Here is a 25,168-nt window from a genome sequence, read left to right on the forward strand (position 1 = left end):
CCTTCTTGCCACATGCACTCCACCTGTGATTATTAAACCAAAGTTCCAAACATCATCAACATTATTAAACTTACATTAGACCCACTTGTATGAATTTAAGTTCTACAATCTTGGATCCAAAGTAGGACCACCATGAAGATTAAATATGGTATAAAGGAGACAAAAACAACCAGGAGGATGACAAATTTCCGCCATTATTGTTCAAGCTTGCAGCATATGGATGAAGCAGAAGTGGTTGAGCAAGAGGTAGTTATTGCGTATTTCTGGGGGCGGTCCATCTCAAGGAAATGGGACCGCCACCTTATCTAGGGCCGTTCATCTTGAAGATGGACAGCCTTGGTAGGACGTCGGAAAAGCCAAGAACTGAGGTCAATGGCTGCTCGTCTCTTTTCAGGCTGTCAGTTTTCACAGGCCTCACAAGTCACAGGCGTTCCCCTGCCTTTTCTCCTTTTTCTTAGTCCACAGCGTCATTAATGGCCATTCATCTGGGCAGATCGATGGTGGTGAATGCACCGAATGCGGTGCTCGCAATTATAAAATTTACATTTAATATGCGGCAGATAAGCTCTCCCTCTCTCTCGTTCTCTTTTCTAGATTCTGATAAATGTTATAATAGGTATGTGAAAAATATACCATCTATATATACCTGAACATTATTTATTTATAGAGAGAAAGTGACGCTACCAAGAAGATGTAAGTAGATTTGTTACTAAAAATTGACTGATTCGGTAAGCAGGATGTATTTTAGACCAGTTTAGATCGGGAATGGAAGAAGAAATTCACGTTAAGGTGATTAATGTGTAAAATATTGGCTTAAATCAAGCCGTTCTTTCTCTCTCCACCTGTTCCTGCCTTTTTTGTGGGCACTGCATCCCTCTCTCTCCCCATAGTGTCCTGTGTCCAGACGGTTGCTTGCGAGGGGAGGAACGATCAGTGCCGCTCACAGCCTCACCAATGGCTGCCCATCATCTCCTTTGGTTTCTCTGTCTCCTGCTGCTCCATCCTCTTCTCTCCCACTCTGTTCATCCCTATGGTACACACTCTCTCTCTCTCTGTGATGACTTATTCTGCTGCCATCTTCAGTTTGTCCTCGTTGGCACCAGCGTTGGTTTAGTCATCTTTTTTTTGTAATTTCATGACCTGTGTCTTCTATCTTGTGGTTGAAATCCATGCTTCTTGTCCCGAAAATCGCATTTTTAGCTCCAAAATCGTCACGTGATGCTCAGAATGATTTTGGGTATAGTTGAAATCCATGCATCTCGTCTCAAAATTGCATTTTTAGCTCCAGAAACTTCTAGTACTGCTGAAGGTGATTTGAGCTATCATTGTATTCCACGAACACTAAACGGCTTGCTGTGTAATTTTTTGTAGTGTTTTTACTGCTTAAATACTTGCAGATTTTTCATTGTTTCTCGACTGCGGTGGGCAAAGCAATTTCACTAGCCAGTTCAACCAGTCATGGGTAGCTGACAGGTTCTACACCGGTGGAAGTCCAGGACTAGTGACGAATCCACATAATTTCAATCAAGCTCAAGAAAGGACCCTTCGGTTTTTTCCCGGTTCATATGGGAAAAAGAACTGCTACAATGTCGATGTCCCGAATGGCCGCTACTTCATTAGGACATTCACGGTGTATGATAATTATGACAGCGAGTTGCATTCCCCGAGCTTTGATGTTTCTGTGGAGGGTACTCTTGTTTTTAGTTGGAGATCGCCATGGCAAGCAGAAGTAAGCAAAAATGGGGCATATTCGGATCTTTTTGCATTTGTAACTGATGGACAAGCAACCATTTGCTTCTACAGTATTGCCACAGATTCTCCCGTGATCTCATCTTTAGAGATTGTGCAAGTAGATCCACTTGCTTATGATTCTTCATCTATTGGAAGGAATTTTATCTTGGTGAATTATGGGCGTTTAACTTGTGGATCTAATTCTTTTGGGCCTGGATTTACCAATGACACAGATTACTTTGGCAGAGCTTGGCAATCTGATAAGAATTTTCGTCTGAATTCAGATGCTAGGACAATTTCTACCCGAACACCAATACATGGTACCAATCAGGCTCACGACTACTTTCCAGAGCATTTGTATCAAACTGCAGTAATAGTAGATCCTGGTAAAACTCTTGAATATACACTGACAGTGGATGCTAGGATGGATTACTTGCTTTGGTTTCATTTTGCGGAGATAAACCCTGTTGTGAGTAAAGCAACCCAAAGGGTGTTTGATATCTATGTCAATGGCAACAATGTTACCAGGATTGATATATTCAAGCAAGCTGGCAGCTTTACTGCTCTGAGATGGTATCACATTGTGAAAAAGTTGAACAGTACAGAGCTGAATGTGAAGTTTGTTTCAGTGATTGGTCCACCATTACTTTGTGGACTTGAGAACTATGCAATGGTTCCACTCGACTTTGCTACTGTTCCAAGCCAAGGTATGTGGCACCTCTCTATGAGGCTCCTTCTTTGCTAATTTTCGCATTTCAAACTTTGATGGATTCATATGGATCACTACAGTCGACACTCATGAATTAAGCATACAAAGTTTTATGTTCTGTATTTACGTAAATGTAAATGTCAAATTTGCAGTATTTGCAATGAAAGCATTGAAGGAATCACTGCATGTCCCTGACAGAATGGGATGGAATGGTGATCCATGTGCCCCTTCCTCCTGGGATGCTTGGGAAGGAGTAACCTGTCATCATGATGGAAAGAATGGTCTTGTGATAACCCAGTTGTAAGTGCCTTCATTTGGGACAACTGTGCAATTTTTTCTTTTCTTATCTATGCATGAGAGATCCTATCTTTGTCCTTGAGCTTGAATGTTTTCTTACATTCTCATGGCTTTTGCAAAATGATGTTTTTGCTTTTACTTCATTCAAAGGAGTAAAGTATAATATTTTGGACATGTTTGTCCTTTTGTGTCTAGCATGCCTAGCAATTTTGTTGTCAATGGAAATGAATATAGGAAAAAAAAAAGTGAAATACTGGCATATCAGGAACCCATATTGCAAAGGTCACCGCTGATGGAAGTTCCCATGTCTAGCAGAAATGGCATTGGTACCCTGCCCTGAAAGTTTAAAAGATTTTGTTCAGGGGCATCCACACATTCTCTTGAGTTAGTTTATGTTGGATTAAAATGATTTCATTCATTTGATACTCATATTTCAACTGAAAAAGAGGAAACATATTGCAGACTTGCTGACTCATGTGATGAGGAGATTATCTGTTCAACTTTCCATTCAACTCTTGACATAATTACATAAACAAACTTTCAGTTTGGTTAGATTGGTGTTACACAGGTTGCAATGATTTTAGGTTTCTTTATCCCATGTGTTCCACATATAGGCAGCTAGACGTGGACCGGGTGTTGATGCAGCAACGGTCATGAGTGCGGCTCTTAATATCTGATGGTTGCTATTACCATTGCTGCACCTGGATCCAAGTTTTCTTGAAAAATTGCATGTCGTACTCACGCCTGCACCCATTCGACATATGAACTGACTCTGGTAAAACATGTTTCAACAAATCTTCCATACCACAGGATGGTTTAGATCTTCAGATAAATAATGCTTAGATTCTTTACTGATGTGATGTCTACTAAACAACTACTGCAGAATTCTCTTTTTACAGTGGCGAGGAAGCCATTGAGTTTTTTTGGATGTGTAGAACTTGCACTCCTGGCACATGCATGTTCACTATGCTTACTCTGTTTATTGTGCAAAACCCCAGGCAATCTCCATTGCCGCCCAGGCCATACAACCTGGATATCGAGCTCAAGCGCTCCTTGAATATGGAGGCTTTAAGTCCAGATACATACATAGGTGTAGAAAGCTTATAATAAGTCTTAATTGGGAGTTAATTTTTTGTTTCATGACTTCTGATGTTTCTTGATGTAAGGATTTCAGTTATGTAGAACAGTTGTCGAGTGTGAACAAACTTTCCCTACTTGCCACTGCCATTCTGATATTCTCTGTAACTATAAGCATTGAATTCTACAGTTGGTCACTAATTGATAATCATACATTTCAAAAGATGAAATTTTCAACAAAAAAACTTGTATCAGATTTTGTTATGAAATTTCAATTACTATATGTTATTTCTTCAATTCATGTTATGATTGAGCTGCTTCCTATCCATTTTGTCTCATTAGGGATCTTGGAAGTCAAGGACTGAAAGGATATATCAGTGACCAGATAAATCTTCTAACAAACTTAGTGAGCCTGTAAGTATCATATATTCACAGCCATACATTCTCTAGATGGATATATATAGTCAAAGTTGTACCATCACAAATTTCTTTTGTCTGACCTGACATGATTATGAGTCTATGACTGCTAGATGTCTTGGATTCATAAATTTGTCTGGATAACCTTCTCTTCTTTCTAAAGCATAAGATATGAATGTTGAGAACACTGCAACTTTAGTGTAACTTCCAGTATCTTCAACATATCAGTATGTTTATGTGCATGTATTTCTTGATAGCCAATTGAAAGATCCAACACTACTGGCATTTAGGCCAGCTAATAGTGAGGGATATTGCAACATTTTTCATATATTGCAAGAAAATTTTAACAGCATTCTGATATTATCATAAGTGTATCACAAATTTTTTTATGCCTCTTAAAAGACTGCTTTCTACATTTCAAGAATATGCTTTCATTTTTGTTGCTTGTGTTCTATTTTTCAGAACTATTTTTTTGTAATGACATAGCCAAAAACTGACTTATATGAATTGTTTGGATTTGAAAATCCAAATACATTAGATATCCATTTGAGCCATATTGACTACAGCAGAAAAACCCCGAATACTAGAACTATGTGCTAACTGCTCACATCTCTATGCAAATCCTATCATTATTGTTTTTCTCCTATTCTATATTTTTCAATTTTTTAAAATTTCTGATCTTTTCAAGAAATGCCACAATTTGAATAAATGCACAAGAAAATCTTGCCCAGAACTACATTAATGATTATGATATATTTGTAAGTGTGCTTATTTATTGAATTCTCTACTAAATGCTCATACTTATATAAATAACCAAGTGGAGTGATCGACCTAGAGAGGGAGTTCCCTGATACCATTTTCTGCTTGAGCATCTCCAGGTTTAAGTTTTTAGACAGTACTAACTACTAAGGGCCTGTTTGATTGCACTTTTTTTTTTCCTGAGGGCTTCATCCTGAGTATCCAGAAAAACCATGCAGTTTATACATGAACCTAGAGAATGTATCCTGGATTCTTTTTGGTGTTCAATTGGGTGTTATATAGCCGAGACATATTGACCACCAAGTAGAGTTTATCCAGGCAATCAAACACAATTCAAAAGTTTAGTTTCCTTCAGAGCACTTTTCTCGTTATAACACAGGATATCCTTTCTAATTTTTTGCCTCCAACAACTTTCCTTTTCTTTTTATAGTAGCAATAACCATTAAAGATAGCTAGAAAATCCCATTTACCTTTTCACTGATTCTGGTGATGCCCTAAGTAAAGAAAGTTATTGTTATCTTTACAGGAATTTAAGCTTGAACAGCTTAACTGGCAGCATACCTCAGGGCCTAGGAGTTCGCTCTCTTGCACAAGTGTAAGTCCTCGAATGTTCCCATAAGAGTGAAGGCACAATTTTTTATTCTTCATTTGGAGACTTGGAAATGCACATAATTATCGTATGAAAGTGATAAATTGTTATTTCTGAAGCTTATTGTTCTATATGTGCATCCTTTCACTTTACTGGATGATTACACGTTAGATATTATCTGATAAAAAATTTTATTCAGAATCATTATCTTATGGTTAAATATTTAGAAATATAAGGCTCTGAATTTTTTATTTCCAAGCTAAGATGTACTTTAGGATCATAATTTGACAGCTATTTAGGTGTCCCTTGAATTTCATGAGGTTTGCCATGCTGTCCTTTTATAAATTGGCTTTGGATCTTCATGAATCAACTGAAAAGTAAAATCTTACTTTGTGAACTTTTGTCTTGTTCAATGCTGTGCAGGGACTTGTCAGGTAATCAGTTAACAGGAGCTATCCCTGAGAGTTTAGGTTCTTCAAATCTGCAAGTTGTGTGAGTACCTAAGTTTTATTCATGGAGCAATTTTCTATTGTTTTCTGTCTTTACAAACTCTTCATTGTCCACTTTTCTGTGTTGCGTAAAAATGTTCATGCATCTTCTGTTATTGACACCAGATATGTGTGTTTTTTTGTTATGCTTACGTGTTTGGCAATTGACATGGTTATTCTTTCCTAACGGTGCATGTTGTGAGTTTAAAATTAAATTTGATAGAATGTTATAAACACCAACAACTACCCATGAAGCTCTAGAAAAGCTGGAGTGCTACTTTTCAAAAAGATAGCAGCCTCTGCGATTCACACACACACACACATACACAGAGAGAGAGAGAGAGAGAGGAAACAAGGGAAGGCCCCTGCTTAGAACCCTTTTCCATTTCTTTCTTCTTTTCTTCTCATAAAAATGGGCAAAGTCAAAGTCAGTCAATCTTTGTCCAAGTCTGGTTTTTAGACTAGAAAAACCAGGGTGAACTTTCAACTGAGCAGTCTACATCCTTGATCCAATTTGGATGCACGCCTGAACCTGAGCCATGTTGATGGAAGCATAGCAGTCCATATGACACACCCATGTGATGTGACTTAGTCCCACAACATGCCTGGTCATTACAACAGGGGAGTATTTTCTACTTCAATTTCGTTCTTTTTTATTTTTGTTCTTATAATATTTTATACTCATTTGATTAATTACACAAAAGTAAGAAACAACACTGATTTGAATATACTTTATTTATTGGTAATTTGGTATATCATGAGGATAAGTGGGTCGTATCTTCAGCATATAACACAAACTTTAATGAGAATAAGTCGGTCATATTGCAGCTTGTAATTAAAATTCTCAATAATCTTCTGAGATTAAATCTATTATTGTATGTTTCTTTTTTTTAATTTTTATTAAATGTTTGACATTTATTTGGTCCAGGTTGTTAAATGACAACCAGTTGGATGGACAAGTACCTGAACGACTTTACTCCATTGGTGTGCATGGTGGACTGATCGAGTATGTCTTCTAGATGAACTTTTTCTCCTAATGATCTGTCTTCTAAGTAAAAGCAGTATTTTTTTTGCTGTAAATGTAGATTTGGCCGTATTTATAAATGTTTGTGCTGTGATATGTTCTGAACCTCCTTACTCTTGTGCCTAACATTTTCTTACACGATTGGTTTTTCTTTTTTTCCAGCCTTTCTAGTAATAAGGGCCTTTGTGGTGTGCCTACTTTACCTGCTTGTCCATTCTTTTGGAGCAAAGTTGGCTTGTCTGATGGGGCCAAAATTGGTATAGGACTGGCGTGCTTGGTTATTTTCCTACTACTGTTAGTTTTATTTATCTACGTGGTCTGCATCAGAAGAGGGAGACATGATTATGACTTTGCACTTCCTCAGGATCTAATTTGTAAGTGAACTCATTGGCCAGAATTCATTTTTCAGTTCCTTCGTGTTCACCATTCTGCAACTTTGGCGAATCTTGTTTGCTGCTTCCTTTTGATATAAATTTCAACATGGTTTCGGTAGTCCTAGGTGCAGTTGGTGCAACTTTTCTTCTTTGTTCTGTTGATTGGCAGTCAACTTTTTCTCAGTTCTTCAATGCGATGTTACCATGTTCTGTAATCTTATTCATAAATAGTTGTTGAATTTTATAGACATCTGGTCCCATCCTGTAAGAAATGCCAGCATGTCTGATTTGAATTCTTCATAGATTGATTGAGTATTGCCTTTAGCATTGTAGTATTAAGATAGCGAACGGCTACCCTCTGCCTGCATTAAGTCAACCAAGAATTATTTTCTCTCCGTTAACAGCTTCAGGCTTGTCTAAGCTCTTCCTATTTTCAAGTGGATTCTAGATCTTAGGAACTTTCAGCTGGGCCAATAAATGCAGGCATTAAGACAATTGGCTTCTGTCTTTTGAGCTAAAAAAGGTTATGCTGTTAGTTGTAGTTGCACAAATCTATGAGAAGCATATGGTTTGGAAACTAAAACAACTGATATTAATCAAATTTAAGATTAGGATTATACCGTGCAATGTTGGAAGAGTGATCCTCCACTTATGATGGCTAGTGACAATGGTGTTCCTTAACTGCATCAAGATCAACCATTTGTCTATCTCAGATGGGAAGGTCATGTCGGTCAGCAGGTTTTTTTTTTAAGTATGTAAGGTTGAAGAAGTACCTTTTTGCTCTTTGACTGGCAGCATCTGAACCTAGAAGAAGCGTTTTTTTGTTCTTTGATGACTTGCAATTCAATTTTGTAGATCGTGGCAACTTGATTGTGTTTTAGGCTTCTGTTTTGTTATTGCGGCACTTGATGATTTCATGCTTTATAACAGCACTTGCAGCAAAGAGAAATAGGTATCAAAGACAGAAGTCGATGATGCTTCTAGAAATGGAGTCTCAAAATAATGGATTTTCATCAAGCTTTAACAACCACCATCCTTTCCAGCCAGAATCACGCTAATAGGCATTCATTATTGCACATCTGGAGTTCTTGATCAAAGAGTTGTAACCAAGTACAATTCAAAAGTTCCACAAGGAGGAAAAAGGAAAAAAAGGAGGCACATTGCAAACTGCAGGAAGCTCATACGGCTAGTTCTTACAAACGTGGGATGCGTGAAGCTTGCCTGCCACCCATTGATTTGAACCGTGGCTGACAGAGTGATGCAGTTTAACTGGAGTTGCTTATGGCTGACGGAGCGATACAACTTTACTGGAGTAGCTCACATTGGAAGAGAGGACTTGTACATCAAACAAAAGCATGTGTAATTAACAATTTTTTTCGATGCCATAGAATCTTATGAGGAAGAATCCTCGAGTTCGTATCCCATTCATTGTGCGGCTTCTCCATTTCTTTGTTCGTGTACATTGTGTTTTAGGCTTCATAATGTCGAGTATCTATCTCTCTCTCTCTCTCTCTCTGGTATTGAGGAATGTTCTCTCCATGTGGTGTAATGTTGAGCTTGGGATTAGGGATGCCGTTATGGAGGTGAAGTGGACCGGTTCTTTGTCCCTCTCTTCCCCTTCATCTCATTGATCAAGATTTATGGCCTAGGCAATCATCAAACAGACTTATTGGGGTTATGACTATGAAGGTCGCTGCAAATCAAGTCTAAATTAAAGATATTGTACATTGTTAATTTTGCTTAGCCTACATCTCAGGAGATAATTAGATTTCATTCATTTTGGCAGTTATGAGTGACATGTTCCATTTTTTTTTTTTTAATTCAGAGTTCAGACAGCCCCAACTCGAAGTGCTTTTAGAAGGCATTTAATTAAAAAAAAAAAAGCACTGTGTTCTTAGAACACTTGTTTCTAAACGTGTTTGTTTGGACTCCAATTCGGAAGCTCAATGTGCCAACAAGTTGTTAGTATCTTCTTTTCTTCTCAAATATTTTGAAGTGTTTCTTTTAGCATTGAAAATGCATATGGGACTCGCTTTTTTGAAATAAAAGAGGGAGGAATGGGGAAAGGTGCGTTCCTTCTCTCTTTTTTGTTTGGCTTTCTTCCCTGGTTTATTTTCTCCCCCCTTTTCCTTGTGTTTTCGTGTAGCAAACTTCTTCATCTTTCTTCTGTTTTTCTGTTCTGAGTTTGGGCTTTGAAAATTAGGGATTCCATAGTCTGGAATAAATGTTTCTCTGCTGATGAGTGTATTCTCATTTTTTCTTTTTTCAGCTGTTTTCATTTTCTTGTTTACGGTAGCGTGGGCGATATTTCTACTTGTTCTGCGATTTCCGTCTTTTCTCTTGGATATTTCTCGTGTTTTCTTGATTTAGGGGATGATTAGTGTGTGAGATTAGGGTTCTTTGTTGTTTCCCCCTTCCTATCTCTCTCTCTCTTTACATGGAGGGCATAAAACACGTTCCGGCTTCCACCGCTAAGCTTTTCTGTTCTCATTGGTGCTTGAGAGATGCAGACCGTATTTTTTCCTTCTTTGTTTTCGGGACTTCTCTTCTACTTTGCAAGAAATTTTTAAGAAGTTCATGAAAAGTATGTTATAAAGAAATTTCTCTCTTCTGTTTTATATGGAGAGTTTGAATCGAAAAATTCGTTTTATTTTTAAACATTTTTTTTGTTCCTTCGCTATGTTTTTGGCGTGTTTCTTTTTTTAATTTCTGTATATATCTTAAATTAAGTCAAGGGAGTTTTTCTTCCTCTTCTTTTGGGTATTCTATCTGATCGATCTCTGGCCCTGGAAACACTATAGTTCTCCAAATTTATTCCCTACTCTTCGTTCAGTCTATAGAAGTACGGCTTTAGAATTGGCGCATTAAATTTCGAAGCAACGGTCCTGAGTTAATTTTGTCTCTTTTTTTCGCATCTAACTCCTAACGAGATGAAAACCTTCAAGAAATGTTCTCTGGTATTGAGGAATGTTCTCTCCATGTGGTGTAATGTTGAGCTTGGGATTAGGGATGCCGTTATGGAGGGTAAGTGGACCGGTTCTTTGTCCCTCTCGTCCCCTCACCTCCTCTCTCTCTCTCTCTTCTCTCTCTCATATGACTGTTAATGAAAATAATCAACAGTGGATCAGTAAGTCTTCTTCTCTCTTCTTTTTATCAAATTGCATTATGTTTTTTCTTTTCATTTGCCGTTTCGATATCTCAAGTAGACAAAGTGTTTGATGCTCTGTTTACATACAGCTATTCCTCTTTCTGATTTGAGGATTAGATTGGGTTTTTGCATTGGTGGGAAATTTACCAGCAGCTCTTGGTCTTTGATGTTGCTTGATCACATATTCACATGATGTCCGTGGCACCAAATATCGTGTTTTGGCTTGAAATTTTGTGTTGCAGTGTGTGTGGACGAAGGCGATGATGATCTCTGGTGCGAGGATTCAGCTTCTGATGGGTATAGGGATGATGGTCGTGATCGTAAATCAGAGCTTGATAGGGAGTGGAAGAGGAGGCAGAATCAATTTCATACAGTATCCCTAAGCAATCTCAGATTGTATACTTACTGTATTTATATCATATTATCTTTTCTTGAAAAAATATGTTGTGATTTTTGTAAGGTTTTCGTAACATGCTCTTTAGATTGGGTATAGAGATGGTTTAATGGCGGGGAAGGAAGCTTCTGCACAGGAAGGTTTCAATGCCGGTTTCAGGGAATCTGTGGTGCCAGGGTACAACTGGGGGTTGGTGAGAGGCATTATCAGGTAACGGCTGATTTTAGTTATCACTGTCATTCTCAAGTTAAACTGGGAAGGGAGGTGATCCAATTTTAATTCTACTAATTTTAGAAACTTTTATCAAGATAAAAGCTTTCTGCTGTAGTCTGATTTTGGAAAATTGCATCTATGGGTGCCTATTCTTGTTCGTCGACTAAATTTTGCTCTTGGACTTTTTCTTGTTCTTTGATGTGCTGAAAAACACTTTAAGTACATTGAGTTGCCTCCCGGATGAATTGAAGGAGAAGCTAATTGGAAGATCTGATAAAAGAGACGAGCTTCAGGCCCTATATGAAGCTACACACTCTGTTTCATCAAATCAGGCCCTAATATTTTTTCATGATGATATAATGAACAGAAAACCTCTTGACAGTGGTTCAGATTCTTCAGGTGGCTTGATACAACCGAATGTTTTGGGTGATGCTTCATACTGCGGGAAGCTGGAAAGTTTCAAAGAGAAACTCAAGAGTGTCGTTAGTGAATCTACTGCTTCTGGAATTACTGCAATACTAGAATCAAATATAGCTGGCTAAGTTTATCAATGCAAGAAAAGACAATGTCCAAGGAGTGCGTTTTGGTTTCTCAGGTGGTCGGACATTTCTCAGCTGTACGTTTCTTAACATAACTGGTGATGCCATTGCTGAAGAATGGAGCTGCATCGCCTGTTTCTCAAAGGCAATGGGATTTTTTGTCATCACAGTGCTCTTTTTAAAGCCAACATGGTTAGCTTCTTTGTCTATACAAATTCATATTTAACTTTTTTGTCAACAAGGGTTGACGTTCAGAGGCCAGCGAAATACAATAGAAATCAGGATAGTCGAGTGATCGACAACTTTTTGTTCCAAGTGGAATACTACCTGAATCTGCAAGGCCTTGTGTGGGACGACCTTCAGGTCAAGACTGTGGCTATGTTGCTTGAGGGCGATGCTGTAGCGTGGTGGAGAAGGAAATGCAAAGATTAAATGCACGACTCGAATCAAATCAAGATACGATGAAGCATATGATTTGGATGACATAACCAGAAATTTTCCCAGTTGACGTTCCAATCAGTTTGGATTAGGATCCTACTTCATTGATCTAACCGGATCTAGATTATTTAGCTGGGATATGTATGTCTCAGGCTTGGACTGGGATCCGATGTTCCCAAACCACATGCGACTGACTTGGATCTCGACCAATTTGAGATCTCAGATTTTGTAAAACACAGACTTGGCGTGATTGCTGAACTAATTAAGGAATTTTATTTCTAGCTCCAATTTATTATATCTTTTTTATCGGATATCCATGTATTCGGAGTTGGATTCAGACATGAATGAAGAAAAGCCTTATTCCATTTCTCAATTTAAATCCGAATTCAAATTCTTAATACGACTTTTAAATTCACATCTGAATCTGAATTCAACTTTTAAATGCTCATCTAAATCTAAACCACATTATGATACATATGTTAATAATTGATTTTCATAAATATTGGGTATCAAATCCAAAACCAAATCTGAATGCGATTAGGTGTCATTTTTTAAGTCCGATTCAATTTCTGAATCGAATGTTAAGTTTTTTTTCCATGAACTATATTTTTAAAGTATATAATTCGAAGGGATATCCAAACGGAATCAAATCCATTGACATTCTTACTAGTTTTGCATGGAAGCTACGGTTCTTTTAGGAATACATATACCATTGCATGCCATTGAAAGCTTTCTCGTGGAGAATGATAACCTGATCCTGCAGCTTTGATTTATTAGCAAGAAATTATGTATGTTTCCAGGAATTGCGCTCAACGCGATCACTTCATGAGCTTTTGCTTTCAACATAAGTTTGCAATATTTTGGATTGATGTTGAAGATGAAGAAACTGAGGAGTGAGGAGAGAGAACAGGAGTGGTGAAATGAGAAGTAAAATCTGTAAATATTCAATGAAGTTACTATTCATTTTTGCTCGAGCTGAGTTGAGCTTATAAGGGAACTCGAACTCGACTCGACCAAAACAAAAATTAGAGCTCGGTTCGATTATGAAAATAGCGGGCTCGAACTCGATCACCAGCGCAGATTTAAGGAGCCGAGTTCGAGTTGATCGGGTTCACTTGCTTCCGGTGGGTCGGTGTCATCCCTCGTCTATCGGACCTCCTGGAAGCGGTACGGATCCTATGGGGAGCATACCCGATCTGCTGACACCCATATCTTTCGACTATAAAAATGGGTAGAGGCTTCCAGGAGGACCGATTCCTCCTTGAAAGGATCTCTCTCTCTCTCTCTCTCTCTCTCTCTCTCTCTCTCTCTCTCTTTCTCGCGCGCGCCTCTTTCTCACGATCTTTTGTTCGCCGTCGCGTGGTGATACGGTGACCTTCGAAGATGGTATGTCGATCGTTCTTATTCGAAGAAAATTTCGATTGAATTCCTTCATTCGTTAGGCTTCTTTCTGGTTTTTTTTGCCAAGGTTTTGGTTTAGGGTTTCAAAGATTAGGGGGTTTCCTTGCGCATCCGTTGAACACGGTATTTTATTCGTTGAAATGCTAGGGTCGTAAGTTAACTGTCAGGAAATATGGTTTGTTTATTTGGATTGTGGTGGTTAATCGAGTTCTGGGACTTCTACGTTTCCTATCTTCTTTTTTCCGGTTTGGGGGATTGGGGGCTTCCTGATTTTGAAGGATTGTGTTAAAGGGGTTGGTCGTCCTGTGTTTGCATTGAAATGGTGCTTTTCATTTGGTGCAATTTTTTTTGTGATTTGGAATCATAATTATGTGATTGAGAAGTATTCTTACGATCTGCCGCATCTTCCCCTATTCTGAGGTTCTTGTGTTGTTATTTCGTAAATCTTATGTAGTTTTTGCCTGGTCTTTTTGAATATTTTGGAAGTTTATTTTGGGGCCGTTAGTTATCGTCAAATGACATTGTTGTATCATGATTAATTTGTGGTTATCCGATGCTGGTTTGTAATTTATTTATCTTTTGGAAGGGTTATTTTGGGGTTCCATACAAATATTATTATGAATGATTGGTGATTAGAGAAAATTTAATCGGACGTTGGCGAGGTCTTTCAGGCCTAGATACTGAACTTTATGTTTGCCTTTTTTCTGTTTTAGTTGTATGTGTTTTTTGTTTTCCTCTTTTGCATTCCTTATGGTGCTGACCCTTTTTTTCTGTTCCCTTTTACTTGCAGTCTTCGCTTGCTGCTGCTCGAGCAGATAATTTTTATTATCCTCCTGAATGGACCCCTCAAAAGGTATTATATGTTTTTTTCTACGTTTTCTGCACAATCTCAGTGACACTGCCGTGGCGTCTGCCTTTTGTGGCTATCATAGCGTTTTGTTTGTATTCTGACATTTCCTTTTACTGTCTTTATTTTCCTTTGCAAGGGGTCCTTGAACAAGTTTCATGGGCAACATGCTCTGAGGGAGAGAGCCCGAAAAATAGACCAAGGGATCTTGATCATAAGGTATGAATATGATTTTGGTTGAGATTTCTAGATTCAATTTAGGGTTAGTTGTATACAAGGCTGCTTAAGTGTGTAGAAATGAAGATATTTCTCTTGAAATGATAGACCTCTGTTCCCCGTTGTTGTATGTGGTAGGAACTTATCAACAGTGCTGGATTTGGGCTTGGTGTGATATGTTTATGAGGCCTTAATTAGTCAGTAAAACCATGTTGATATGCAATTAGCATCACCACAATGTTTTAAAACCTGGAATGGTTTTCCTTTTCTACTGAGTAATTATGAACATTTAGCAGTGTCCAGTTCAACCACATGTAAAATTTAACGTCAACCATAATGTTGATTGCTAAAATCTCTGTTTGGTTAGCTTGTTCAGCAGGAAGTGGGCAATTTAATTCTATGCTTGACCACCGGCCTATATTTCTATATATAAAGCTTTGGTTGGTATCAAAGTTCTTGTTGCAAGCATCCTGTATGCCGGCAGCTAAACCATCTTGCTCTTTGTTTCTCTGTTTGTAGTCCTCTTTTCTGATGGCAGTTACCACCTTTGATTTTTATATCGTCAGTTTCCATGCATCCTTAGTCTGTTCTGACTTAGTTTTACCTCTGGTCCTTCTCTGTTTGAATGATAATCATGGCTATTTGCTCAACGTGTTCCGATTTCCGTACACATTTCTATGGTCCATGTTTTATGTCATGTGGAGGCTATGAATTTTAGCTCGTTGCCATTTGATAATATATTTTCCTTTAAACTATATACTTGTATTTCTTTTATGTGGGATTTTAAATGTTAGCTAGAACCAGTATTATCAGTATCAGGCTATTAGCATTGGAGTCATTATCAGTGTACACTCAATCAGGCTGCATCCACCAATTGAAATCAAAGTTTCTTTTTTTGTTTTTAAAAAATAAAAAACGAAATTAAGCTAATTATAATTTATAAAGGGAAAAATAGCAAGATATTTATCAGCATGCTGTTACTGATAACATTGGGCCTAATATTGAATATTGGATCCTCAGTTAGGTTATCTTGGTGACTGATCATCAGCAAGTGGACAAGATTGAGAACCTTTTTAGACCATCAGGCTTCATATTTGGAAATCAATATCTTGCTTTTTTGGTTGTGAAGCTTATCTATAGTTTATTGGCAGTTGATCTTTTCCCCCAAAAAATAATTTAGCCCTTTTTCTAACTTCAATCAGCTACTTTGTATGTCGAGAACATTAGTTTTCTGTTAGTTATTTCACGCTGCATTCGCATGATGACATTGATTTATTTGATTATTTTATAGAAGTTCCAAAATTTATGTTCATGCTGTTCATGTTTTTCTTTTATGTCTTCTTTCTCTAATTGTTGTCACAGGCCTCCTGCAGTCTAGTGGTATTTGAACTGAAATTTCAATTATTTATCACTATTCTTATTTTTTGTTGGCATTGGTTTTGCTACCAACTTTAGCCTTAATTGAGAATAATACTTTGTTTATGTTAATTTAAATTCATCTTTTCCGGCCATTGGACATTTTTCATCATTGAAATGGATTAAATAATTTAAAGATTTTTTTGGAACTTTTACTTGGTATATGAGGACTGCTATATCATTTAGCTGAATATTTCATTATTAATTACTTTCACAACTTAACTTATAATATGAGTTAAATGCTAAAGCAAGTCTGTGTAATGCCTCTTTGTTTTTGTTTGGCTAAAAGAGTCTTTGCCTACTTTCAAGGACAATACAGGAAACTTTAGAAAGTTCATATTTCCCACCATGACATAGTTCCGCCTGAGCATTAAGCTCCATTGCAAATCTAGTACACGGTGATCCATATAAAGGAAGTCTGGATTGTGAGGCTTTGTTCTGGATTTAACAGCTAAGGATCGGCCTTTAAATGGAAATCTTTCTTTCGGCAGGACTCTTTACCGCCTTTTTATTGCACTTTGTAACTTCAAGTTCCATATTTCACTCATAAGCCATAAATAAGAGCTATTCAGGTCATTAGCCAACTCCATGGATGAATTGTGGTCTGGTATCCTAAGTCTTGTATGATACTGTCCAATCTCGTTTATCACGTAGGCAGCTGACCGAACGATATATGTAAATTTCGTGAGTTTCTTGCCTTCCATCAAACTAATGGAACGATGTATTCAGTTTTTGTAATTGTAAATCAACAAGTGAAAGTTGGGAACTTAGCTTGTGCCTGCATTATTAATAGAAGGATTTGTCTTATTAATATAAATATTTGGGCTTTCAACATAAGGTAAAGTAGTCTGGCTAGTCAGCCAAGAACAGCTATGATATTTCTGTTGAAAGTTAACAGGGAAAAATAGATTTGATGCACCAGTTTGGAATAAAACCCTTCCATGATGTTGATTGTACAGGAAATTTTTGTGCTTGCATTCCATGTTTTGTTTGCTTTTACTTTTTGCATCATATGCCGTATATTATTGTCTGCTCATCTTGTCTTATGTTACCCATGCACTTTCCTGCTTATTCCTGTGTTTAGGTTCGAGATGCCCTTCAATATCTGGTGTGGTGGTTGCCATTCTATGATAGCCAAGGGAGTTCGTTTCAATGCAGAGAAGAAACAAGTTGGAAATTATTACTCTACCAAGGTTTGTGTCTCTACCTCATACTGACAATCTTGGCTTCCTTGTAAATGTTCTGGGTCACCATTATACTGTGTCAATCGCATCTTGTAAACCCAACAAAAACACCCTTTCTTCTTTTCTTTAAAAAGTTAGTTCTTATTTCTTAAAGAAGAGAACTGACGTTTATTGCTCATGTTGAAAATACAAGGGGACATAGTTTCCTGTGGTTCTTCTTGCTGCTGAAAATTTTGAAAACAATTAAAGGAATAGACCGTCTTAACATTTTAAAATATGTGGGAAACTTGTTGGACTGTCTCCTTGCTAGTTAAAGACCATGTAGACTCAAAATTGGGAAAATCAGGTTGTTCATAGAAAAAAAAATGGTTTATCGGTTTATTTTGTTTGTTTTCACATCCATTAATTGCTTGAGGCTTCCTGCCATTGCTTTGAAGTTTGAACATTGTACAAGCCCCTTGATGTCCTACCTTTTTTTTTTTTAAAAAAAAAGGGGGTTTAGAATCTTAGATATAGCTGAATTGTGAAGCCAGCCAGCTTTACAAGTTCGGAATTTACTTTGTACGGTACTTAACTGCTTTATGTTTTTTCAGATATGGAGATTCTCTATGAAGTCAGCATGTTGCAAGCATGAGATTGTTATAGAGACAGACCCCAAAAACTGCGAATATGTTATCATAAGTGGAGCTGAAAAAAAGACTGAAGAGTATGATGTGGAGGACGCAGAAACTCTTGCCCTTCCTGGAGATGAAGGTGGTTTACTTTCCTTCTGCTTTGTGAAAGAACTCTAGCTAGATTCCTAGAACAGTGCCTAACTTATAGTGTTATCTTGCAGAGAAAGGAAAACTTTCAGATCCCTTTTATCGGCTTGAGCACCAAGAAGAAGATTTGCTGAAGAAGAAAGAGGCTGAACCCCTAATACTTCGCCTTCAACGTGTTTCAGATCTCAGACATTCCAATGACTTTGCTCTTAACCGCACCCTTCGAGCTCAAATTAGAGTATGCTACTGGTTTTAACACTAATAACTGTTAATCGTTGGTACGAAATTTTTTTATTCTAACACGGTGGATGTTTCTTCATGCAGGGCCAAAAGAGACGAATTGCTGAAGAAGAAGCAGCTGCGCGGAAGATGGGTTTGGGGATAAGATTGCTTCCTGTATCTAAAGAAGATACAGAGGTAGCATCTCGCGTGAAATTTGCCCCCAAGTTTGAGACGAACAGAAAGGACAAACGAGCTGCAATAAAAGCTGCCCCCATTTTCCCTGGGTCATCAGCGTCTGATTCTGCAAAGAGACGATTAGAATTGGAGACTAAAAGACGCAAAATAAAGGCAACTGCAGCATCGGCCATGTTGGCTGGGTCATTCAAACCATCATCTTGGTCACAAAGTTCTTCCATTATGAGCAAGCAAACCGGAAGGATGCCGACTTTGAAGCGTGCATGATTACAGTATTTAAAGACACTTCAGTTGGGGAAGCGGTACTAATCGAGAACCAGTGACCAGAAAAGCTTGGTCTGTCATTTAACTTGGATGCCAATTGGTTGCTGCCAACATACGTCATTCAGAAAGCCGCTGTTGCATGTCAAGAGCGACAAACTTCCTGGAAATTGTACAGAGGATTTGTGATCGTACTCTTCTTTTTCATTTTAGGTTGTGATTTTGGGAAGCTTCCGCACTGTGCAGTTGCCTAGCACGGCACTTCACTTCGTCCCCTGTATAGCTTTTTCCCTTCTTTATATAGAAACGAGGTTCTGCAGTACCTTTGCTTCCAAATGAGCTTTTATTGTACGGTTTCTTGTATCTGCTCTCAGATCCAGAATAATTGCTTTTATTGCATTTGCTGTTGAGATTCGCTCCTTTCATCCCATTCCATTTCTTTTTTGCAGACATCCTCCGCATAAAGATCACAACTAGGCGCTTTGATGCACATGCACTTTGATCACTTGAAATGAAATTATGTTGGTTAAAGCTCTCCATAGAAATGTTTGTGAGATACTGGATTTTAACATAGTGACAAAGAGGGTTTTTAGATCCTCGATTTATGGTTAAAATCGAGTGTTTTGAAGTCGGATGGGAGGGCTCCGACCTTAAATCCGCAGATCATATCAAACCGCTTCAGTCTCAAATCCAATGCCGGCTGAATGTCACTACTTTGGGTTTGGAACTTCGGATTATGAGGCCGTCCTTTGTTTGGACTATACTTTAAAACAGTGGAGGCAAAAAATTTAAGGCAAGTTCAGGTGACACTGGTCCAGTTTCCAGAAAACTCGGGTCTTTGGTTGGTGAACTGTGTTACGTCGTTCTTAGGAAGGAAAAGACAGGTCGATAAAATCTGATTAGTTGCCGGCGCTCTTTATACAGCAATAGCATGGTTTGGGAAGGTCCCATAGGCACTTGAGAGTTATGGACCAACTCCATTAATAAGATGGCTTTTCCTGTCCATTTGTGACTGGTGTGGTAGCAAATGTTCTTGTCCAACAGTGTTTGAGAGGAAACTTTCCCCGGTTAACGTGCTTCAGCTTGATCTCTCTCTCTCTCTCTCTCTCTCTCTCTAACCGGTCAGGCTCTCTCTCTCTCTCTCTCTCTCTCTCTCTCTCTCTCTCTCTCTCTCTCTCTCTCTCTCTCTCTCTCTCTCTCTAACCGGTCAGGTTGGATGTCATGTAGTAACCAAGTCTTCAGGATGTGGTTGGATGTCATGTAGTAACCAAGTCTTCAGGTAAAGTAAGGAAGAGTGTTATCAAGCCTTCTCTCTCTCTTGTGTGTGTTTGTATGTCAGAATGAAAGTGTTGAATAACTGTATGGCCCTTCCAAGCAACGAATTGCCTTGGGAAACTTTGAACCTTTGGTGGGCAGGCACTGGACGGATGAACATGAACTGCAACATATTGAATTTGTCCTATTTAGCTTGACCTGGCCACGGAATGGATGGAATAAATCATTTTGTTCAAGAATAAAATTTTATTGGAATCGTCTATATCAAGTTCATTATGTATAGTAAAACTGAATTTGACGAAACCAGAATGAATTGAGTTGAAGTGGAGCCAAAGGTCAACCCTCTTGTTGCAATAGTGAGAAGAAGATGGCGTTGATGTAAAGAACGAAACATCATGTCCATAGAACACAGCGTTCTGTCGCCGTTTCATCATTTTGGTGGAATAGTGTCGTGCTCATTATCGAGCCTGTTCTACCCGAGATGTAATGTGCATCAAATTCCCCCCCAAGATACCTCAGAATTCAGATTGTGCAACTGTACATTGGATCCTATCAAATCTTTAACACAACAGATGGAGTACGATCCGAAAATACTAAGTATGATCCTCATTTCACTAAATAGAATTCAGGAAACCTGATACAATAGTAAAAAGTAATATCTCGAAGTTTTAAAACACGAGGTTTTTCTCAGGTATAATACGACAAGCTTGAAAAAAACAAGAAAAATATGAAAAAAAATACGGTAAACTTTTAAAAATTTTAAAAAACTCAAAATGGAGAAAAATAAAATAAGTGAGAAACTAATAACAAAAACATCAAAAGACTGAATTTGATCTGATTCCTTAATTGGATGTTAATTTTGTCTATGTGCTGCTTCTTTAAAGAAGTTTGTAAAAAATCTAATCTATTGGCATTCCAACCTTTCTCATTTTAAAGTTATCCATGAATTTAAACCACGCCGACACTCAGGAGGAACTTATATTTATTTTCCTTGATAGACAGCGCTCGTGTTATTTGTCGATTCTGCACATCTTCCAATCACCACCACTTGTTTTGCAACTAAACTTCTTCTTTCTTATTAAAACCTTCTTTTTTAGATGTGTATGAGTTCATATGAGGATTATTTCATCCTATCGCCTAAAAAAAAAAGTTGAAGGTTCAACCCAACCTTTTAATTTTCATAAAGGCCATTTGACACAAATAACAAATTGTTATTGTTCAGTAACATATCGCTCCATGAATCTACCCCAAATTTTAAGGCGGAATAATTTGAACAGTAACAACATGCCTAGCTTGATATTTCAAGATGCTACCTTACTATACTTCAACTTATGTATCAGTGGTCCATTTCTTGCATCACAATAATTGATGCTCAATGACCGCCGATTAAAGGGGAGACCCTCCTTATAAAAGAAGTATAATTCGAGAAGTTTCCATATAAAATTACAAAAATACCCTTTTGTCAAATGTAAGGACAGGCCTTCCCATGTTGGCAACATAACTTGGAAAAGCCAACTTATGCCATCAGAGCTTGTTAATCCTCAATTTGACTCTTTGCAGTCTTGTATGAAGGGTATTTTTGGTATTTAAAAAGAGGTATGTGGGGTCTTTTACGTAAAGGAATCCTTTTGCTTTTACCATTTTTGCCGTTAAGGGGCAAAAGAAAAGACAATTGTATATACCAAAAGTTGTCATTGATGTGATATCTCGAACAACCATTGATATTAAGCACTTTTATATAACTAAGCATTTTTCATTATTCCTAATAGGATCCTATTCTGTTTTAGTCTTTCACTTTGCGGTAGTGTTCAATCGGTCACGATCGATGCCCTAGTTTGGACATTTTTTGTATCATGATTTATATTTTGCCAAAAAGAAAGGTGAAAAAAACGAAAATTTGTTTATTTTCAAAAGAATATATAATATTTCAAAAAGTAAAAAAAGTTTAGTCTCGTATTTAAGATTATGTTAAAATACTTATAAAAATGGTTGTTAAAGTTGGTTTCAACACTTTTTTTTCATATTAAAACTGAAACTGTTAAGAAGAAGGTTGAGATCTGCTGGACCAAGTGCCCGAGCACGAATTTCGCGGGTCCAAATGAGAAAAGTTGTTCCGGTCCACCTTTACATTAATGATGGGTTAAGGGCGTCTGGATCGGGCATGGCCCGATCTTGAGCTACAAATCCGATATGATCCAGAGTTTGTGGTCATTAAAAAAAATGGAGCTACTTATAAGGATTATACCATATGGTCTGTAAATTTTTACAACCAGATACATCTCCAACTTGAGTTTTGATTAAGACCCATACCTGTTTAATGCAAAAAATAGTAAGCATTCATTGCTACATCAGGTCTTAACTGTGTCTCTTATATGCAATACTAATGGGACCCGAATAATTATAATGACAATAATAATAATAATAATACTGTTGAGTCTCTCAAACAAGAAAACACATTTATTAGCCAAGATCTTATATTAGATTTGTGGATCTGAAATGGCATGGTTTGGCTGATGTATCAAAGATCTATACTAGGGATATCAAATCTCAGATCCACAGTTTTTGAAGTCTAACATCTCCATGGGATCTCAAATCCATGCTTTTTACACTATAGCATGGATTTCAGATCCGACGAAAATCAAACACAACCTAAACTTCCTAATTCATCAAACTAAGAATCTTGAGTCCATCTAAAATGCTCCATAACATAAAAAAGTCTGCTCTAAAATCACTGAGCCCGAGTCTGATTTTAAATCCATGGATTTTAAGCAATCAAACACCACCAGGTCTCCTATAGAACTCTTTTTATGTGTGTATGTGCACGTGCCGCGCATGCATGCAAATGTGTGTGGGCACATGTGGTGCTCTACTATGGTTGGAGGGACCTCAAGGTTTTCCATTAACTACATGCTTATGCATTGATGATGACAGGATTCTCTTCCTCCAACCAAATAATTAATATTGGTAAAGATGGTAGCAGTAGTCTTGTTAAATAATATCACCAAACACCAACCCGGTAGGTGACGAGGCTTCGGCCTTCAGCTGGGCGGTGGGTCTCTCTGCGGACCCGGACAAGAACATTGAATAGCATTAAGAATATGCCCATTAATTGATTAATGTTGAATGAAGCAAAAATTTCTCCTTTTTCTTCCTCTTTTCTCTTTTGGGGCTCTTACATTGATCTTCTCTTGCCAGCTTAGCACAAATTTGGTAGTGAATGAAGGCCAAATGAAGCAGAAAAACTGAGCATGAGGACTTTGTCATTGACTTAACTCCATCTTGAGAGGGGCTTCAAAGACAAGATGTCCCAAACAGTTTGCTGCTTTTTTCAGCAACCTGGTTGAGAGTCCAATTCATAATAATAAGGTTTTCTTTTTTAATACTTAACCCCATGGACTCTCTCTCTCTCTCTCATACGGGGTAGTTGCTACTTGCCTCATTGAAATCAAGAAAAGCATATTGAAAAGATGCACCCACTATAAGACCTTGCAGAATTAGAGGAAGAAAAAGAGAAAAACTCCAAGTTCAGGAAAAAAAAAACACACAAACACACAATTTTAAGTAGAAAAAACAGGTAGTCATGATATCCACTTTTCCTTTCTAAAACTCCACTCCCCAATTGCCCTTAAGCCACAACCACTTATCCTTTATAGTCTATATATATATATATATATATATATATATATATATATATATATATATATATATATATATATATATAGAGAGAGAGAGAGAGAGAGAGAGAGAGAGAGATTGTTTAATTAACTATTGTGGCTTATATGAGAGATACCGTGCCGTTATAGCTACTCCAAATAATGGTACACTGAACGCAAGTCTCAAGGCATTGTCCAAAGCAGAAAGCAAGGAAGAAGACTAAGGCCAGAAGAAATTTCTGATCTTTTTTTTTTTTTTCTTTCTTTTCCTTCGTTTTGGTTCCCAAAATACGGCGAGGTTATTGAAACCCGATGAAAATTTCAGCAAGATTTCGATGATTTTACAGAAGATGGTTGCTCATGCCCATATGCTTTAAATATGAAGGAAAAAAAATGTATACAAATTCATATGATGGTAAGACATACATGTTCTGGAGGTCGGCCATGCCGTCCAACTTCTTCCATTTCGAAATCCTCCTCCTTCGCCTTCTGCTGCTCCTCTGCTTCAATTTGAGCCCGTGATCCTGGTCTACGAGGCTTGGAGCTTGCAGAATTCAGGTTGCAAAGTCCAATTCTCTGAACTTCAGCACTTGATCCTTCGTTAATGGCAGTTGGTCCTTCAGTGGTGCAATGGATTCGGTCCCGTCGGAACAAGCCGCTTCTCGACGCCGTATCTCGGATCGATCTCATCTCCGACCGGATCGTCGACGGCATCCCCTCTAGCTATCGACCTTGCACTCATTGTCTGCTTCGAACGCGTCCTCTTCCTCAGTCCTGCCCGCGCAATCGCTTCCATGGAAGTGAAATTGGTGCTCTGCAGCATCTTTCTGTGGAGGAGAGTGGGGGAGAGGAGGCTGTGCCTGGTTCTACTTCTCTTCACCATGTTGCAGCCATGAATCACCAGAGCCAGAACCACAGACACCCATATGAGCATCCCCACAGCGTGTGCCACCCTCATCTTCACTTTATAGGCCAAAATATGCAGGGCTTACTTCGTTTCTTGTGCACCTGACTGTCAGAAGATCTCTCTGCTGAATCTCACAAGGAAGACACAGGACAGCACAAGTGAGACACATGAGAACTAGGAAGAAGAAGCCCTTCTCTCTCCTCCCTTCTCTGTGCTTTTTCTTTCTCCCTCTAGCTGTCTCCGCTTTGTGTCTTAAAATCAGAGGAAATCATGAGATGGGCAGTTGAAATTCAAAGAGTGTTGAGTGTTCGCTTGGATTTGACTCACTTCTTTGTTGGTAATTTAATTGGCTCTTGAGCTGTTCTTCCCCAGCTCATGCGGAGAGAGAACCGGAGACGCCAGCCTATTCCTGCCCCCCCTCTCCCCTTCTTCCCGCAGTACTGCCTTGATCTTCAAGTAAAAATTAATTGTGCCGAAACTTACTCCTAACTTCACCCCCACCATTAATTTTTTGTGGTTTTTGGAGTGTTTTCAGAGTCTCTCAAGATCCAACCTGCAACCACCCATCTGATACCAACATCAGCATACCTTTAAAAATGCAAATAATCCGGATATGGTTTCCGGGACTTTGAG

At 38.1% G+C, this 25,168-nt stretch overlaps 4 protein-coding genes across 7 annotated transcripts; 3 read left to right on the forward strand and 1 right to left on the reverse strand.

Moving 5' to 3' along the window:
- The first annotated feature begins 515 nt into the window (after window positions 1-515).
- Window positions 516-8,972, forward strand: LOC116248218 (receptor-like protein 4). Of its 2 annotated transcripts, none has more exons than XM_031620878.2 (9): window positions 516-1,033; window positions 1,398-2,438; window positions 2,593-2,740; window positions 4,157-4,228; window positions 5,517-5,585; window positions 6,003-6,071; window positions 6,996-7,073; window positions 7,254-7,465; window positions 8,396-8,972. In XM_031620878.2, exons 1-9 carry the CDS (start codon window positions 955-957, stop codon window positions 8,521-8,523), a joined length of 1,896 nt encoding a protein of 631 aa, XP_031476738.1. In that variant the 5' UTR covers window positions 516-954; the 3' UTR covers window positions 8,524-8,972. The 2 variants fall into 2 exon arrangements, with proteins under 2 accessions (XP_031476738.1, XP_049932372.1); XM_050076415.1 differs by lacking the exon at window positions 516-1,033 and adding an exon at window positions 1,040-1,309.
- A 522-nt stretch (window positions 8,973-9,494) lies between these two features.
- LOC116248220 (uncharacterized) lies at window positions 9,495-12,570 on the forward strand. Of its 3 annotated transcripts, none has more exons than XM_031620882.2 (4): window positions 9,495-9,532; window positions 10,856-10,986; window positions 11,096-11,217; window positions 11,441-12,570. In XM_031620882.2, the coding sequence occupies exons 1-4, from the start codon at window positions 9,523-9,525 to the stop codon at window positions 11,760-11,762; spliced, it is 585 nt and encodes a 194-aa protein (XP_031476742.1). In that variant the 5' UTR covers window positions 9,495-9,522; the 3' UTR covers window positions 11,763-12,570. The 3 variants fall into 3 exon arrangements, with proteins under 3 accessions (XP_031476742.1, XP_049931773.1, XP_031476741.1); XM_050075816.1 differs by lacking the exon at window positions 9,495-9,532 and adding an exon at window positions 9,543-10,489 and having other exon boundaries at window positions 11,588-12,570; XM_031620881.2 differs by lacking the exon at window positions 9,495-9,532 and adding an exon at window positions 9,544-10,489.
- A 766-nt stretch (window positions 12,571-13,336) lies between these two features.
- On the forward strand, window positions 13,337-19,099 carry LOC116249187 (uncharacterized). Its single transcript, XM_031622368.2, has 7 exons — window positions 13,337-13,583; window positions 14,389-14,451; window positions 14,585-14,664; window positions 17,162-17,270; window positions 17,855-18,014; window positions 18,097-18,260; window positions 18,347-19,099. Exons 1-7 carry the CDS (start codon window positions 13,581-13,583, stop codon window positions 18,704-18,706), a joined length of 939 nt encoding a protein of 312 aa, XP_031478228.1. The 5' UTR covers window positions 13,337-13,580; the 3' UTR covers window positions 18,707-19,099.
- Window positions 19,100-23,856: 4,757 nt separating this feature from the next.
- On the reverse strand, window positions 23,857-24,963 carry LOC116248625 (CLAVATA3/ESR (CLE)-related protein 12-like). Its single transcript, XM_031621525.2, has one exon. The coding sequence runs from the start codon at window positions 24,584-24,586 to the stop codon at window positions 24,248-24,250; it is 339 nt and encodes a 112-aa protein (XP_031477385.1). The 5' UTR covers window positions 24,587-24,963; the 3' UTR covers window positions 23,857-24,247.
- Between the last annotated feature and the right edge of the window lie 205 nt (window positions 24,964-25,168).

This window comes from Nymphaea colorata, chromosome 2 (assembly GCF_008831285.2).
Source record: "Nymphaea colorata isolate Beijing-Zhang1983 chromosome 2, ASM883128v2, whole genome shotgun sequence".
Lineage (NCBI taxonomy): Eukaryota > Viridiplantae > Streptophyta > Magnoliopsida > Nymphaeales > Nymphaeaceae > Nymphaea > Nymphaea colorata.